Here is a 17,245-nt window from a genome sequence, read left to right as displayed (position 1 = left end):
TATGGGTAGAGATGTAGCTTGCCGGACAGGCTATAAATTCCCCCCTCCGGTTCGGTGATTTCCCATTACTATCTTTTTTTCCTATCTACTTAACACTCTATATATCTCGTATAAATTTCTTTACTTTATTAATAACTTCTTTCTTTCTTTTTCCTATTTACTGTATTTTCTTAAATAATATAGTATTTGAAGATTATTTTCTACTATTTTCTCTACCAAAACCCTTCTTCTCAGCCGTAGGCTCTAATAACGTCACTGAAAAATTTAGCTGTGAAAAGGGGCATAGCTGCCTGGACGGGCAATGCTATTAGAAAATTGTTATTAGAAAATTGTTTATTCTTATTAAGCTTTTAGCATCTAATTTTTTAATTTTTACAATTAGACACTCGTTTGTCAACCATTTATAAATAAATAAAGAAATTAAAAAAATAGTTAAATACGATCGGCTTCAAAAACATTTTCACAGATATTTGTCAAAATTTATCTGATCTATCAATTCATTTCCAAGGATCTACATGAAAAAACAATTGAAACTTGTTTCACACTTTTCGCAGAATCAAAGCTTATTCTTTAAGCCTTAAGTTTTCCTGTTTTGCTTTATTTCTTAAAGCTCTACAAAAGAACTTAATGAGTACGTGTTTCAGCGATTTGGGAAATTCCACTCACAACAGTGGTTAATTAGCAAAAACCGGTTGTATGAAAGGTTGTTGCTTACCATCCAATCAACTTTAAAATCATTTTCAAAGATATTTGTAAGAATTTATTTTATACGTTCTTGGGTGTCAAATGCGGATCAAAGGTTTAATAATCGAAAGTTTATTCTTCAGCTTCAAGGTGAAAATGGGGGTCAAAGATATGGTGGGTGGCATTTCGTGTTCAAATTTATTTCCAAAGATCTATACTAAAAATCATTTGAGACGTGCTTCACACTTTTCGCAGAATCCAAACTTCCTCGGTAGAAAGTGCAATTCTAAGATTTTTTTGGTGACGGTTTAAGTTTTGTCCGATTTGCTTAAAACTTATTTTCAAAGCTCTACATAAGAACTTAATGAATACGTGTTTCATCGAATTGGGAGGTTCCACTCACAACAGTGGTTAATTAGTGAAAAACCGGTTGTATGAAAACTTTTTGGTTACCAACCGATCGGCTTTAATATCATTTTCGAAGATCTTTTTGAGAGTTTATTTCATAGGTTCTTGGGTCCCGAATGCGGATCAAAGGTCAAAAATAATGTTTATTCTTCAGCTTCATGATTCTCACCGCTTGACTAATATGGGTGGAAACCATTGATTCCAACACTTGGTTCTTTATTCGATGTACTTAAAATATATTTTTAAATACAAATAGAGATCAAGATGGGTAGATTTCAATTTAACACGGGCACGAAACGTTTCACGTGCAAGGCGGATAGTGACATACATATGTACCACACCTACAACACATACCATATTTGCACATGCACTCATGTATTTAAATAAAGCATATATCATATATAAAACCCCTTATACATAAGCTCTAGCAACTTAGCACACAACTTAAATATTGTAATACGATACACACTAATTGAAATTTGTTACAATAAATGTCAGAGGCCCAAATCGTTATTCCCACCAAATGTCTAAATTGCCAACGCAGCTCAAATTCAGACTCTTAAAATATTCCAAAACACTAATAAAGAGAACAAATAATGAGAGCTAATGATCTTGCGAGCCCTCATCCGGGGCTTGCTAAGCGGTAACATCAGTTTAAAGTTTGAGATTATCCGACGAATTTAAACCGTAAAGTTGAATATTCTATTCATATGAGCTCCGGTAAGCCGCGCATTGTTTAATAAAGTTATATTTTTTTAAGTGACGCATAGCGACTTGTATAATTAAATATATTATACATATGATGCGGGATTTGGCGACCTTTCCATGTTATAATTATTGTTTTGGCTGGCTCGAGGCCCGGGGTTTTTATTCAAGACAAAAATGAAAAATCGCAATTTTGTTTGAAATATATATTTATATATTTTGGCTGCACTTTGGCAACCGTTCAAGGCACTAACACAAAAGCAAAAAACAATTAACATTGAGATAAATGAAATCAGGTTAAACAATTAACTAAACAATTAAAAAAAAAATTTATTATTATTTGTGTGTTTGTAAGTAATATTTGAGTAGTCTTTAAAAAGATCTGTAAAAAAAATTTATATTAATAAACATGAGATTTTGATTAAAATGGATGTCAGATGGTAAGGCCAAAGACAATATAAACAATAAGATGAATATCGCCCTACAACAAAATGCTACTATGCAGCTTGATTTTTTGAAAATTGAGGAGGAAAACGAAATCTGTATCATTGTGCTCTCACAGCCGAGAGAGCAAAAAAGCTAAAAATATAATGTACCTTCAGCTTCTGCTCTATGATGGCCTTGCAAGTAATTATTTTTGTATGCGTGTGAATATACATACATGAGAGCATATTTGAATGTGTTGTTATTCACTACTCTGGCAAAAGATTTAATGAAATTATAAAAACATTTGCATCGACTTAAAAATACATATTTTCTACGGAGCTAACCTCCCCAGCGGACCAACCCGCGAGCCTTTATAGAGAGTCTCGCAGAATGCTCACAAAAGAGCTCGCATGTGAGCAGAAAACGAGTAGGACATATTTTTATCGCAAAGCAATCGCACACGAGCGTTGCAGTGAATGGAACGTTGTTTTTGTTTCAAATGATGATTCAAATAATCGTGCCCAGAGAGTGAAACATTTTCATGAGAGCCAGAGAGTAAAAACGATGTGACATTCGGATACTTGTTGTTTTTGTTGTTTTTTCCTACTCAGACCGTTTTTTGGTGGTTGAAAAATTCCTTTGTTCTCTTTTATATTGTCCGCCGAAGCGAGCAGACACGTGGTCAAAGTGATGGGATTTGTTAAAATTTGGATTTCTATAGAGAGGTAAGTAATTAACAAGTGTAGATTATTAACTAAACTATATATATATATTCTTGATCAGCATCAATAGCCGAGTCGATCTAGCCATGTCCGTCTGTCTGTCCGTCCGTCCGTCCGTCCGTCCGTCTGTCCGTCCGTATGTATGAACGCAAGGATCTCAGAACCTATAAGAGCAGGACACTTGAAATTTTAGATGTAGATGCTCCTAGTTCCCACGCAGATCGAGTTTGTCTCCGATAATCGATAACTTTCTCCGTTTCCAAGCAATCGATAAAAATCAATATCGATATCTTTTTAGCAAATTGGGTAAATAATAAGAGCTAGAGCCACCAAACATGATATGTTGCTTCTAGAATATAATAGATATTTCAAGTATCTTTCATTTCATACCTACCGCCACCTCCCCGCTACCACCCCAGAGCTATAAATCAAGTTAATACCCCAACTTTTATTGCCAACCAATTTAAACCACAATTTTAATGCAATTGACTTTTTCAGAATACACAAATGTTCTATGGTACTGTAGAAAATTTCAAAAAGATCGGTTAAGAAAAACCAAAGTTATATGCAACTGCGCAATTGAATGGGGCAGCAGCTTTAAGAATTTCTGTATACATGTACACACACATTCAAGCGCGCCTGCTTCGCATTCTAATAGCATGGTAATTGCATCTTTTTTTTTTGTTAGTTATTTTAGTTCCTTTTTTATCATATGTACTTAATTGTTGGTGTGGCTGCTGAGTAGATGCATAGCAAGTGGTGCTGTCGCGAGTTTGAGCCGGGGAAAGTATTATTTTTTTTTTTTTGCTGGTGTGGCTGTTAAGTTGCGCCGACAGCAACTAATGCGGTCACTTGTGAGGTCGAGCCCTGCCAAGGGTACTTTTTTTTATTAATTTATTTGGTAAGAGAGTTCAGGGTATCCCCAAGTCGGAAGCTCCCGAATAGAACCTCTTACTTGTTTTATAATTATAAGATTGCTTTAAAAATACCTTTTAATTTTAAGTTAAATTAAATGATATTTAGTTTTAAAATACAATTTGAATTAAAATGAATATTAAGAAAAAAACAGCAACAAACATTTTTATGGGAGTAAAATGGGCATGGAACAAAAAAAGTTTCGCAAATCATATTTCATACGAGCCTTTTGCGTGATCTTTTAAGAAACTTTTTTAAATATCACAAAACGCTTGCTAGTCGTATTTCTTGTGACAGTCGTAAATGAAACTTTGACTGCCACAACCTGAAGGTAATATGATTCATATTGCTATCGTTTCACGATGCGTTTGCGATAGTTTTGTCGGGTAAAGTCTCGCAATTGACCAGTTTGCGATATTATTTGAGACAGTTTGGTCCGCTGGGTCAGTGCACAACTTACATTCATATGTCAACACGAATTTAGGATAGGTCATGATCAGCGCTAGAAAACTAAGAAAATTTATTTCTTTACCAGCCAGAGACTTTGCTAGAGCAGTGAATAACAACACATATATAGATATTTTGATGAAGCTATGCATGTATAATTTAAATTCGTCATTGGCTGTGACAAGAACTGTTATCGAGCATACACTGTCCAAATACAAAAGGTAAATCACCCTATGTATGTGCGCTATTTTCTTAACATTGTTATTGCGCAAGATCTGCTTTGTGAAAAAATTATTTTATTCTTAAATTTACCTGAACAGATTTTTTGTTAGTATCTAGGGTAATGTATTATTTTAAATAAAGCATGCATTTCATGGATTTACAAAAGTACAATCCGTCGATCGTAAGTTTAAAACTTTTTCGCTCAATGTACTTCGAAAATAAAGCGACGCTAGCGACGGTACCATCGAACAGCTTTGCTGAAGGCAGGCTGGCGACTTACTTCGTTGCTCGTGTCAGCGTCAGTGTTGCCAATTCAGATTTTTTCCCGTCAGATCTGTCTTTTTTAAAATTCTGACTGCGGGAAAAAATTAAAAACAGCGGGCAGCGGGAATTCTGGTGTTTTAAAAAGAGATTAAATTTTTTTCGCTTTTTTTTTATAAAATTATTTAATATTAACAAAAATGAGTCTAAACTTGAAATGAGCGATGTTGGTATCATTATTGAAGGGAAAGCGTGAAGTTCGCGTGTTGGTATAACTATCGCTATTAGTTTCAAATTGCTTAGTGCGATTTACGCGCGGCTCACACCACTAAGACAATGAATTTCTCAACTTAATAAACTTTTGACTTGTAAAATGTCGAAAGCTGTTTATATGAAAAAAATTCGTTAAGTACCGAGTTTACAAGCTGGCTGGGCAAGGATGTTACTGACGATACATGGGCTTATTGCAGCTATTGCAAAAGCAATATAACGGCCAAGTTATTCGATTTAAAAGCACATGCAGCCACAAAAAAAACATTAAGGTGTCCATTCTGTCACACAAATCATATATATTTCTTACTTTCTTGCTGTCTGAGCGTGCGGGCGTGTCTCGAACCCAAACAAAAAAAAAACGAAGGCGACTTTGTATCAGCCGCATATCATATGCGTGGTCCCAGCATATTTCACTGGATGTCCTGTCTATATGTTGTTTGGTTAGTGCTTCTACTCCCTTCTGGCGAGAAAATAAACATATGTATGTACCTAGGTACACATATGCATATGCACTTGTTAGACCTAGGGGTGGAACGTATGTATGTGTGTGTAAATATATAAATGGGTTAGCTTCCTTCACCCCGTTACATACATCTGCATAGATCGAACAGTTGCCACAGTCTTATACTAAACAGCCACAAATTGAATAATAACAAGTAAGAAGTTCAAGTCGGGAGCTCCCGACTAGGGGATACCCTGAACCCTCTTCTTCCAACATCAAATGCATATATGTATATATTCTATTTTAGAAGCTATATGTCAAGTTTGGTGACTCTAACTCTTATTATTTACAAAAATTGCCCAAAACACAGGATATCGATATCGATTTTTATCGATTGCTTGGAAACGGAGTAAGTTATCGATTATCGGAAACAAACTCGATCTGCGCGGGAGCTAGGAGCATCTACATCTAAAATTTCTCTAGTCTCTAGCTCTTATAGGTTCTGAGATCTTTGCGTTCATACATACGGACGGACAGACAGACAGACTTTATGGGGTCGGAGAAGCTTCCTTCTGCCTGCTACATACATTTGGCTTTCGCACCCTTATACCCATTTTTAATGGGTTCAGGGTATAATAACATACACATTATAATTATAACACCGGCTACTTATAGTATACTCTATCATTAGTGACACATATCATGCTATATTTATCAGGTTTATTTTTGATTAAGTTATTACATTATTAAATTTTCTAAAGCTGTTCTGTATACACACTGTTATCTGAACGGTATTTAAAGGGATCTCATTTATTGACTCTACTAGCTGACCTTGTTTCAATTTGATTTTCTTCCAATCATAAAAATCGGGATTTCCTACTATTACTAATTTAATTTAATTTTTTACTACGTGCATGCCAGTGATAAACTCCTAAAGTGGCCAGCATTGATTCTATATGTCTAATGTTCGTGGTAAGGATCTATATCTATCCCATGTGTTTCTTGGCAAAGAAGTCTAAGGTATTTTTGTCTCGTCAGCGTATGTTTTATACGACGTTAATCGTGTGTCCTATGTACCCATATACGTCCCAAATAGTCACGTCGCCATTTTTTATAGATAATGGATCTGAGTGTGAGTAATCATTATACCCTGAACTCATTAAAAATGAGTATAAAGGTATATGGTATTTGTGCAAAATCCAAATGTATGTAACAGGCAGAAGGAAGCATCTCCGACCGTATAAAGTATATATATTCTTGATCAGCATCAATAGTCGAGTCGATCTAGCCGTGTCCGTCTGTCTGTCCGTCCGTCCGTCCGGCCGTCCGTCCGTACGTCCGTATGTATGAGCCAAAGGATCTCAGAACCTATAAGAGCTAGAGACTTGAAATTTTAGATGTAGATGCTCCTAGTTCCCGCGCAGATCGAGTTTGTTTCCGATAATCGATAACTTACTCCGTTTCCAAGCAATCGATAAAAAAAATTTTGGTAAATTATAAGAGCTACAGTTACCAAACTTGGCATATAGCTTCTAAAATAGAATATATATATATATATATATATATATTTGATGTTGGAAAAAGAGGGTTCAGGGTAACCCCTAGTCGGAAGCTCCCGACTAGAACCTCTTACTTGTTAAGCTTGAAATTGTCAGTGACAAGTATAAAAGTCGGTAATAATTGTTTTAACCATAACATAGAAAAGAATTGATTGAATTAAAATTAACAAGTAAGAGGTTCTAGTCGGGAGCTCCCGACTGACTCTAGCTCTTATTATTTACCAAACTTACCCTAAAAACAGGATATCGATATTTTTATAGATTGCGTGGAAACGGAGTAAGTTATCGGTTATCGAAAACAAACTTGATCTGCGCGGGAACTAGGAGCATCTACATCTAAAATATCAAGTCTCTAGCTCTTATAGGTTCTGAGATCCTTGCGTTCATACATACGGACGGACTGACTGACGGACGGGCCGTTTCCAAGGAATCTATACAAATCGAAATCTCAAAGCAAATCCCGTAAGTTATAAGAGCTAGAGTCACTAAACTTGACATGTAGGTTCTAGAATACGTTTATTTAAAGTATCTTTCATTTTATAGCTGTTGCAACCTCCCTTTACAACCACATAGCTATAAATCAAGTAAATAAACCAATTTGTATTGCCCACCAATTTAAGCTACAAATTGAATGCAATTGACTTCTTGCGAATATACAAATATTCTATAGCCCAATAAGATCTACTGTAGAACATTTCAAGACCGCTTAAGAAACACAGAAGTTATTAAAGAAAACGTGTGGCTATATATATATTGGCAGGCCACATATCAGCGGCAACTAGCGAAAAACGCAAGAATTTCTGATACATGTACACATACACATTCACCCAAGTCGTTATTTAATTCTATTAACAGCATTGCAAATGCGATTGTATTGTTTTATGTAATGTGTGTAATGTGCTACTATTTTAGTTGTTTTTAGTTTTTTCAGTATCGATTAGTTGTTGGTTTGGCTGTTGAGTAGAGACGTTTGCAAGTGTTACGAGTTCGAGTCTATCTGAGGAAGCAATTTGTTTTTTTTTTTAGTTTATTTTTATAGCTCCTAACGCAAACGAGCTCGATTTGCGAGCTGCATTTGGTATTGGTAGAAGAGGGTTCAGGGTACTCCCTTGTCAGGAACTCTGGACTAGAGCTTTTAGCTTGTTATTATACCTAGTTTTTAAAAAGCGTGCTAAGCCAAACCAAAGTGATTTCCCGATTTCTTAATATGGTATAGTATCACGATTTCACATTTGTTAACCTCGTTAATTCACTTGAGAACCAGGCAGGCCTATCAGTCATCCGTGGGTAATCAAGTTGAACCCATACATAACGAGAAAGAAGGCTATCTTCGGCACGCCGAAGATCTAATACCCTTGCAGACCCAACCTTTTTATAATGCTCATAGTGCTTTGCCCGTATCTAAGAAGTACCGGGAAAATAGTGAATGCCGAGCTTGGTCAAGATATCTTGAAAAACAAAATAATTTTTCATACAACCTAATTTTCGACCGATCGTTCCTATGGCAGCTATATGATATAGTGGTCCGATCTTAATAGGATTTTGCATATATGAGGAGTATAGTAAAACAAATAAATTCCGAGTTTGGTCAAGATATCTTGAAAAAAAAAATGTTTTTTCATACAAGAACTTAATTTTCGACCGATCGTTCCTATGGCAGCTATATGATATAGTGGTCCGATCCAGCTGGTTTTGACATAAGTGCTACGTGCAACAGAAAAAGGAACTTCTGCAAAGTTTCATTAATATAGCTTTAAAGCTGAGAGACTAGTTCGCATAGAAACAGACGGCCAGACTGAAATGGCTATATCGACTCGGCTATTGATGCTGATCAAGAATATATATACTTTATGAGGTCGGAGATGTCTTCTTCTATGCGTTACACAATTTACGACATAATTATAATACCCTCTGCAAGGGTATAGAAAGGCAGTTCAGGGTTTTATAATATAATAATATATAATAATAATAATATAACAATTTAATGACAATCGTACATTTGGAATCAGTCGAATTATAGTAAAAGATCGTCGAACTTACAAAAATCAGCCTTTCGATAGGCCGTATGCCAATACGGATTGGTAGTTCAATGGCCAAATTCAAAATATGATGAGAGGGGATGTGAAAGCAAATCAATCACAACATTGTTAACGGCATCCAAACACAATATTCAAAACAAGCTATTTGTACTTTGAAGTATGTGGATTAAACTTTATAGTTTTTTATAGACAAAATATATATACCGTATAGAAACTCAGGAGACCTGGAGGATTAAGGCAAGTTTATATACATTATATTGGTGTGAAATAAGCAAATTTGAATTTTGAATAAAGGCTTTCGCAAAACTTGATAAGGCCTTTAGAAGCTTAGCCTCAAGAGTATTGCTGCAACCTAAATAACGTTTAATGCAGTTTTTAAATCAACTGACTTAGACATGGAAAATTTTAAACTATAACAAACATAAACAAGTAAGAGGTTTAAGTCGGGAGCTCCCGACTACCCTGAAACATCTTATTCCAACGCCAATATGCAGTTCGCGCAACGCACCCGTTTGAAGTAATAAAGATAAATTAAAAACTAACCGCAACTAAGCGTATTACTTGCTGACGACTCTACTCAACAGACAAAACAGCAAACAAAAATAGTTTTTCCCAGCTCGAACTCGCGACAGACCGCAACACTTGCCATGCCTCTACTTAACAGCCACACCAATAATTAAGTATTAATGAGAAAAAAAACGAACTAAAAGAGCATTACAGAAAAAAGTCGCAATTGCAATGCTGTTAGAATGCGATACAATGCGAAGCAGACGCCCATTTAATTGCGCAGTTGCATATAACTTTGGTTTTCTCTTAACCGATCTTAATGAAATTTTCTACAGTATATATTATTGTACCATAGAATATTTGTGTATAATCAAAAAGTCAATTGCATTAAAATTGTGGCTTAGATTGGTTGGCAATATAAGCGGAGTTATTAACTTGATTTATAGCTCTGCGGTGTTAGCGGGGAGGTGGCGATAGGTATAAAATGAAAGATACTTGATATATATACAATATTCTAAAAGCAACATATCAAGTTTGGTGACTCTGGCTCTTTATATTTACCAAAATTGGTATAAAAAAAAAGGATGTCGATATCGATTTTTATCGATTACTTGGAAATGGAGTAAGTTATCGATTATCGGAAACAAACTCGATCTACGCAGGCTCTAGGAGGACCTACATCTAAAATTTCAGGTCTCTGGCTCTAATAGGTTCTGAGATCCTTGCGTTCATACAAACGGACTGAAGGACGGACAGACAGACGAGCATGGCTAGATCGACTCGGCTATTGATGCTGATCAAGAATATATATACTTTATGAGGTCGGAGATGCTTCATTCTGCATTTTGCATACATTTGCATTTTGCACAAATACAATATACCCTTTTTACCCATTTTCAATGGGTTCAGGGAATAAAAAGACAAAAACAACATTCTGCTAAGCAAACATTCACAAATTAAATTATTTAATAAACAAAGCACAGCATATACTCGTGATAAGACAACGGTTCCCAAATAAAATAAATTAAAATTCACTATGAAATTAGTGATTTAGCAAAGTGTTAAGGGTTTTAATATACATATAAAAATAAACAAATCGCATCGGAAAAGACTGCATTCCTTTTTTTTTCAAATCGTGCTATGATATCCTGGCTTCACTTAAGTATTTCAAAAATATAGTAGGTAGATAATTGAATATGAATACTATACCTTAAGTGAAATCACTGCACGTCCAATTAATTCGTTATCATGTTTTCCTGAAGAAGCAGTAACGGCAATTTCCTTCATTAGCTTACTAAGGCCTTTGACGCCTTTGACATCCAAAAGTTTATTAAACTTGTCTTTGATGGTTTCCGCAGCATCAAAATCCCTGAATAAATTGTGCTGAATTAATATGTTGGGAGTGTTTTTTAATAGCCCTGTCGCAGCTCTATGGGTAATAAGAGCGAATGACAGAAATGTGGAAATATATTATTAACTTAAAACAATTTTTATAACCTATTAAATTAACGATGAGCATCGTATACTCCAGTACATGGCTAGCATATCCCTCTGCAACTAAACGAAATATACTTCGCGATTATCCATTCTGTCCTGCCGCCGCTCCTTATACAATTTAATATTGAGCTTGTAAAGCATATATACGTATACAATATGTACAACAGCAGATTTTATGTTGCGACGTCTATCTGTTCGCCGGTTATTTTATTTTAATGATGAGCCTGACAGGCAGCAGTCACTAATACTGACAACCAATTTAAACTTTTTAGATATGTTTTTTAATGCGTTACCCATGTTTTGGCAAGCGTACACAAAGTTTAGTGTTACAATCAACATAATAATGACGAAACGGAAGATTAGTTGAATAGTAAAAATTTAAAATTTGAAAGCATGGATTATTTGTTTGTTTTTAGTCCAATTTATCCTCCCTAGCTTAATAAACCTAAAGAAGTGGCCATAATTTTTTTTCTTAAAATTCTTAAAATTTTTTCACAAAAATTAAATATCGAAATGTTTAAATTCAAAGTTTAAGCAAGTAACAAAATAGTCGGAGTGCCCAACAACCTGAACACGCCACATAGATAAATCCATAAACACCTTTCAATAACTTCGGGTTTGAAACCTTTAGAGTCTTTTTAGAGCTTGAATTTGGTACAGATCTAATCAGCTATCGAAAAACTAAAATCTTTTGTATGTATGGAACGAGAATGTATACTACACCGAAGATTAAAGCGTTTGTACACTTTGAGCACTTTTACGATATACTAAGCCACACATCGGTGATTTAATTCTAATACATTTTTCTGACTTTATTGAATAGATTTTATTAAGAGCAAAGTGACGCTGAGACCATAAATATTATATTTTTTCGTTATCGCTTTTCATAAAAAAAAATATGTTTTCGACCGATATCTTCTATGACAACTGTTCCGATACGGTCGACTGCCAAATATGTACTGCCCGATTCGGTCAACTATAATATACAAACAATAGACAGACCTATGCAAGGCTTCATCAAAATAGCTTTAAAACACAGATAATAAGCATAAAAACAGGCAGATAAACGAATATTGCTTAGTCGAATCGGATACTTTTACGAATTTAATTACTTTTCTTTGTATTAAATAAATATTTATACCCTTTGTAAGAATATAATATTCATTGAAGACAATTCATGAGTGCAATTACACAGCAATTTTTGGTTTTCATAAACTAAGGATAACTATATAGATATTGAAAACTTTAAAAATTTTTATCTAATTGAAACACAATGCAAAATAAGTAAACAAAGACTTATATAAACTTACCAAACTTCAATAATTAGAACCTCTTCACTGGGACCTTCAATAATTGGCCTATAAAAAATGTATTTAGAAAAAACAGTTCATTTTGACATATAGCTTAGGGAGTTTGGTTAAAATATTTTAATTTTTATGTTAGAAAAATGTTACCCAACAAAGAGTTTTGTGGTCGGATATTAATATTCTTGAGTATATTATGTCCGCTTTTCATTTACTTTACTAAATCGAACATCATATAAAATTATTTTAATTATAACTAAAATAAACTTACAATGAAAAATGTTCCTCCCATATAGGATTCAATGTAGACATTTTTACGGATGAGTTATAACGGTGCGAATTGTTTGATTCCAAGTATAATGTTACAAATGGATCTGATAATCCATTTGAATCCTTTGAAAGTAAATTTTCAGCTTTTATGACTTCAACATTTAGTCTTAGGTTTGGTGGTTCCTTCATCCTGGCAATTTCAGAAATTTCCAAGTGAGTTGAGTTAGGTATTTTGAAAACGTCCTGTGCAAACTCCACCAGGCTTTTTGTACCAACATCACTAGTCTCACAACCAATGTTGTTGTAAATTTCAAACAGAACCTCTTCGTACAAGTCCTCAATCTATGAAAAATAAACTGTGTATAATATAAACGTGCTTTCATATTAATTTTCATAATTATGTAAGCTATATTAAATAATATTTACTAAATGAACTCGGTACTGTTTTTAAACGTCTCAAAGGACATATGAAATAGATAGAATATTTTGAATTCGATCATGATAAGCAAACAAACTTCATAGATCCGCTTTCAACAAGTTGTTCACAGGGCTGATAATATTTTGTACAGCACCGTCTTAGTGTGCATTTATATCTCATAAGAAATCTACAGCAAAAAATTATGCTTATAAGCTCTTACGGATCTAGTTGAGCACCAATCAATAATAACCAACAGTTTTATTTCAGGATTCCGCGAAAAATTCGAAAGAAGTCTCAAAAGATTTTTCATAAAGATCCTTAGAAATAAATTTCAACTCGAGAATTCACCCACCAAATCCTTAACTCAAACTTATAACAAGGAAAAATAGATTTTCCGAAATGTGTGAATATGAGCAAAGAACTTTGAAAATGAGTTTGAGGTTGATCGGATTGTAAACAAAAAGTTTTTTATAATCTTTGAATAATGATAATAATTTTTCCACACTTGAGGGTGGGATTATATAAGTGCAGTGTAAATTTCACCTTTATATTTTTAACAGTGAACAGTCTTAACTCCCAAGTCGTAAAAACTTCCCAAACGGCTTAATAATATATAATAAAATTATGCCGTTTGGGAAGTTTTTACGACTTGGGATGAATTAAGCATTTGTACATTAATTTTATATAAAATTAAATTGGAATCCAATCGGTCTCAACTTAAACCATTTCCCATATAACTTCCATTGCCTTCCATATCTCACCCAGAAATTTGTAAAAAATTTTCAATTTGGACAAATTGCTTAAAAATAAGTTATAAACCGCTAGAATGGTAAACAGAATGGTTTTGTGCAACCGTTCCCCCAAATATCCCAAAGTTGCAGGTAAAAAGTTGCGAACTTAGTGTGCTTTTGCATTACAACAGCTAACTTTAACAACATATAACGATCTAGCCATTTCCGTCTGTCTGCCCGACCGATAACTTGCCCCGTTTCCAAGCAATCGAAAAAACCGATAAGGAAATCCTGTTTTTAAGCAAATTCCGCAGGTTATCAGATATAAAGTCACTACATTTCATTTGTATATAAATAAAATAAATAAATCAATTAAACTACGTACCTATTTTAACGACAATTTTTGAGAATATATGAATTTCTACACTACACTACACTTTCTGCACGTATATAATAAATGTTCTTAAAGAGCTTTGAAAATGGTTTTGAAACTGATCGGACCGTAATAAAACAACTTTCATACAAACGTTTTCCGCTAATTTACCTAATCGAATTTCCCTAATCGTAAATACACGTTAAGTTTTTATGTATAGCTTTAAAAATAATTTAATTTAATTTAGAAGTCAATGTTTTGCATTTTAGAGAGAATGTTTTTATACCCTGAACCCATTAAAAATGGGTATAAGGATATATTGCATTTGTGCAAAATCCAAATGTATGTAACAGGCCGAAGGAAGCATCTCCGACCCCATAAAGTAAATATATTCTTGATCAGCATCAATAGCCGAGTCGATCTAGCCATGTCCGTCTGTCCGTCCGTCCGTCCGTCTGTTCGTCCGTCCGCCCGTCCGTCCGTCCGTCCGTCCGTATGTATGAGCCAAAGGATCTCAGAACCCACAAGAGCTAGAGACTTGAAATTTTAGATGTAGATGCTCCTAGTTCCCGCGCAGATCGAGTTTGTTTAACTTACTTCAAAATCGATATCGACATCCTGTTTTTTTTAGCAAATTGGGTTAATAATAAGAGCTAGAGCTACCAAACATGATATGTTGCTTCTAGAATATTATAGATATTTCAAGTATCTTTCATTTCATACCTATCGCCACCTCCCCGCTACCACCTCAGAGCTATAAATCAACCAATTTAAACAACAATTTAAATGCAATTGATTTTTTCAGAATACACAAATATTGTATGGTACAATAAGATATACTGTAAAAAATTTCATAAAGATCGAATAAGAAAAACCAAAGTTATATGCAACTGCGCAATTAAATGGGGCAGCAGCTTCAAGAATTTCTGTATACATGTACACACACACATTCATGCGCGTCTGCTTCGCATTCTAATAGCATGGTAATTGCATCTTTTTTTTGTAATGTTATTTTAGTTCCTTTTTTTATCATAAGTACTTAATTGTTGGTGTGGCTGCTGAGTAGAGGCATAGCAAGTGGTGCGGTCTGTCGCGAAATCGAGCCCTACCGGGGAAAGTATTATTATTTTTTTCTTTTGCTTGTGTGGCTGTTGAGTAGAGTCGACAGTAAGTAATGCGGTCAATTGCAAATTCGAGCCCTGCCAAGGGGACTTTTTTTTATTAATTTATTTGGTGTTGAAATAAGAGGGTTCAGGGTATCCCCTAGTCGGGAGCTCCCGACTAGAACCTCTTACTTGTTAACAAGTAAATTTGTATTTTTTTTTTGTAAATAATAAACTTGACATGAAATTAATTAATTCTTTATAACGAATGCATATTAATTTTATAGGTCAATGGTAACAAACGCAATGAGGTAACAAGATCTGAAGCCCAAATGCAGATAATATGCATACAGTAACCCAAAATCAAGATGATCCAATATCTGGCGGCAATATAATTAGAAATGGAAATTTCGATATGGCTTATGGTCGCTTACTATTTGTGAGAACTTTATTGGATTTTGAATAAAAAAATTGATTGAAATCACCTTTCTTGAGTGAGCTTGCAGGGGCCTGGCCACACAGTCAATTCAGGTGTCGGTCGAAAGACCGGCTCTTCACTTTATTTTGAGTTTAATGCGAGGTATGGTAAGCGCATAAAATATAAGTTCGTTGTAAGTTTTTTAGCTTGATACTCAATATAAAACATACACATAAACATATATAAGCATATTACAAATTATTTAATGGTTGTTTGCTTATAGCTTTAACAGAGACCAACGACACCAGCTCCAGACACTGATATAGCAGTGGGCCGGATGTTCTTACGAGTTATCAGGAGTCAGCAAAATGCAATATAACACCAGCCACAGATGCTGACATAGCTTATGGCCGTATGTTCTTGCACAACGGCAGCGCACGAGGCGCAGGCTAAGCATTCTAGCGGCCGTTGTGACACACAATAGCTTAGGTAATTTTGATCAATCTTTTGCAGATTTAGTTTTAATTCGACTTTCACTGAGGCACATCGGCCCAGCGACTTCGCGCATAAGTGTCATATAAACCATACTAGTGTTTTATAAACCATACAACATTAATTAATTTTGTGCTACCCAAATGATAAAATAATCAAAATATAGTCTTATAACGAAAATCCGAGAAGACCACTTATTTAAATCTTAATTGGCGCCCAACTTTTTCGGACCATTTTGTGCTATAATTATTTCGTGTGCTGTGCAGTGTAAAGAACTAATCTACCAGTTCAAGACACTTCAAGCTGTGTAACAGCAATACCCAACCTACCAGTGCAAACAATAAAAGCTGTGCCTGACATACATCAATTTACGTCAGCGGCACAAGCCCAATTAAAAGCCATTTGATACACCGAAGCCGCTGGAGCTCTTCGGGCAGCGACTTGTCAGCATACCAGCGCGCAAGCGGGTTTGGGCAACAAAGTAAACCAACACCCATAGACTTTAGCGAGGGATCATAAAAAGGCATTCGCGACTGCAGCGTGCGAAGCAGTAGTTTTAGACGTAGAGCATACAACCCTTCTAGGATCAAATAAAATGTAAGTGGGCCATCATTTGGAACAAACTTTTTTCAATTTGCGTGATTTATTTAAAATAAAATCCAAAAATACATAAGTGAGAAATATAAAAAATTGCAGTAATTGTGCTCCCAACTAACTTTGAGTAACACAATTTTGCATCCATCAGCAATTTTCAATAAACTCTCTTCTGTCAGCATTCATTTAATTTACAGTTGTTGATTTGCCCTTGAAATTGTGTTGTTAACAGTAGTCCATGAACAACTCGTTTCAAAGGTACAGAGACCGCTCTTCGAGCGTATCTGAGTCAGATGACCACCTTAGATAGGGAAGCCGTCCCGCAAGAAATCGCTGACAACAGATGTCAAATGGAAATGGAGCCTGAGCAGCTTAGGGCTTTGGTGCAGGCCGCAGTGGCCTCCGCTTTAGAAGCACAGAGAGCAGTATTGAAGT

General features: G+C 34.9%; 1 protein-coding gene and 1 long non-coding RNA gene across 8 annotated transcripts in view; one reads left to right on the top strand and one right to left on the bottom strand.

Moving 5' to 3' along the window:
• Positions 1 to 17,245, bottom strand: part of LOC115760404 (protein unc-13 homolog 4B) — a 142,663-nt gene that overhangs the window by 78,613 nt on the left and 46,805 nt on the right. For all 7 annotated transcript variants that reach the window (XM_030701707.1, XM_030701703.1, XM_030701706.1 and 4 more), the window contains 3 exons: positions 12,683 to 13,023; positions 12,418 to 12,465; positions 10,820 to 10,979 (listed from right to left, as the gene is read on the bottom strand). In XM_030701707.1, the coding sequence (XP_030557567.1) occupies positions 10,820 to 10,979; positions 12,418 to 12,465; positions 12,683 to 13,023 (549 nt within the window). The remainder of the gene's footprint in view (positions 1 to 10,819; positions 10,980 to 12,417; positions 12,466 to 12,682; positions 13,024 to 17,245) is intronic.
• On the top strand, positions 2,655 to 15,787 carry LOC115760408. Its single transcript, XR_004017637.1, has 2 exons — positions 2,655 to 2,948; positions 15,594 to 15,787. It is a non-coding gene; the product is annotated as an uncharacterized LOC115760408 (long non-coding RNA).

This window comes from Drosophila novamexicana, unplaced genomic scaffold, assembly GCF_003285875.2.
Source record: "Drosophila novamexicana strain 15010-1031.04,08,12 unplaced genomic scaffold, DnovRS2.1 tig00000434-arrow-pilon, whole genome shotgun sequence".
Classification (NCBI taxonomy): domain Eukaryota; kingdom Metazoa; phylum Arthropoda; class Insecta; order Diptera; family Drosophilidae; genus Drosophila; species Drosophila novamexicana.
This window is presented reverse-complemented; position numbering and strand designations above follow the sequence as displayed.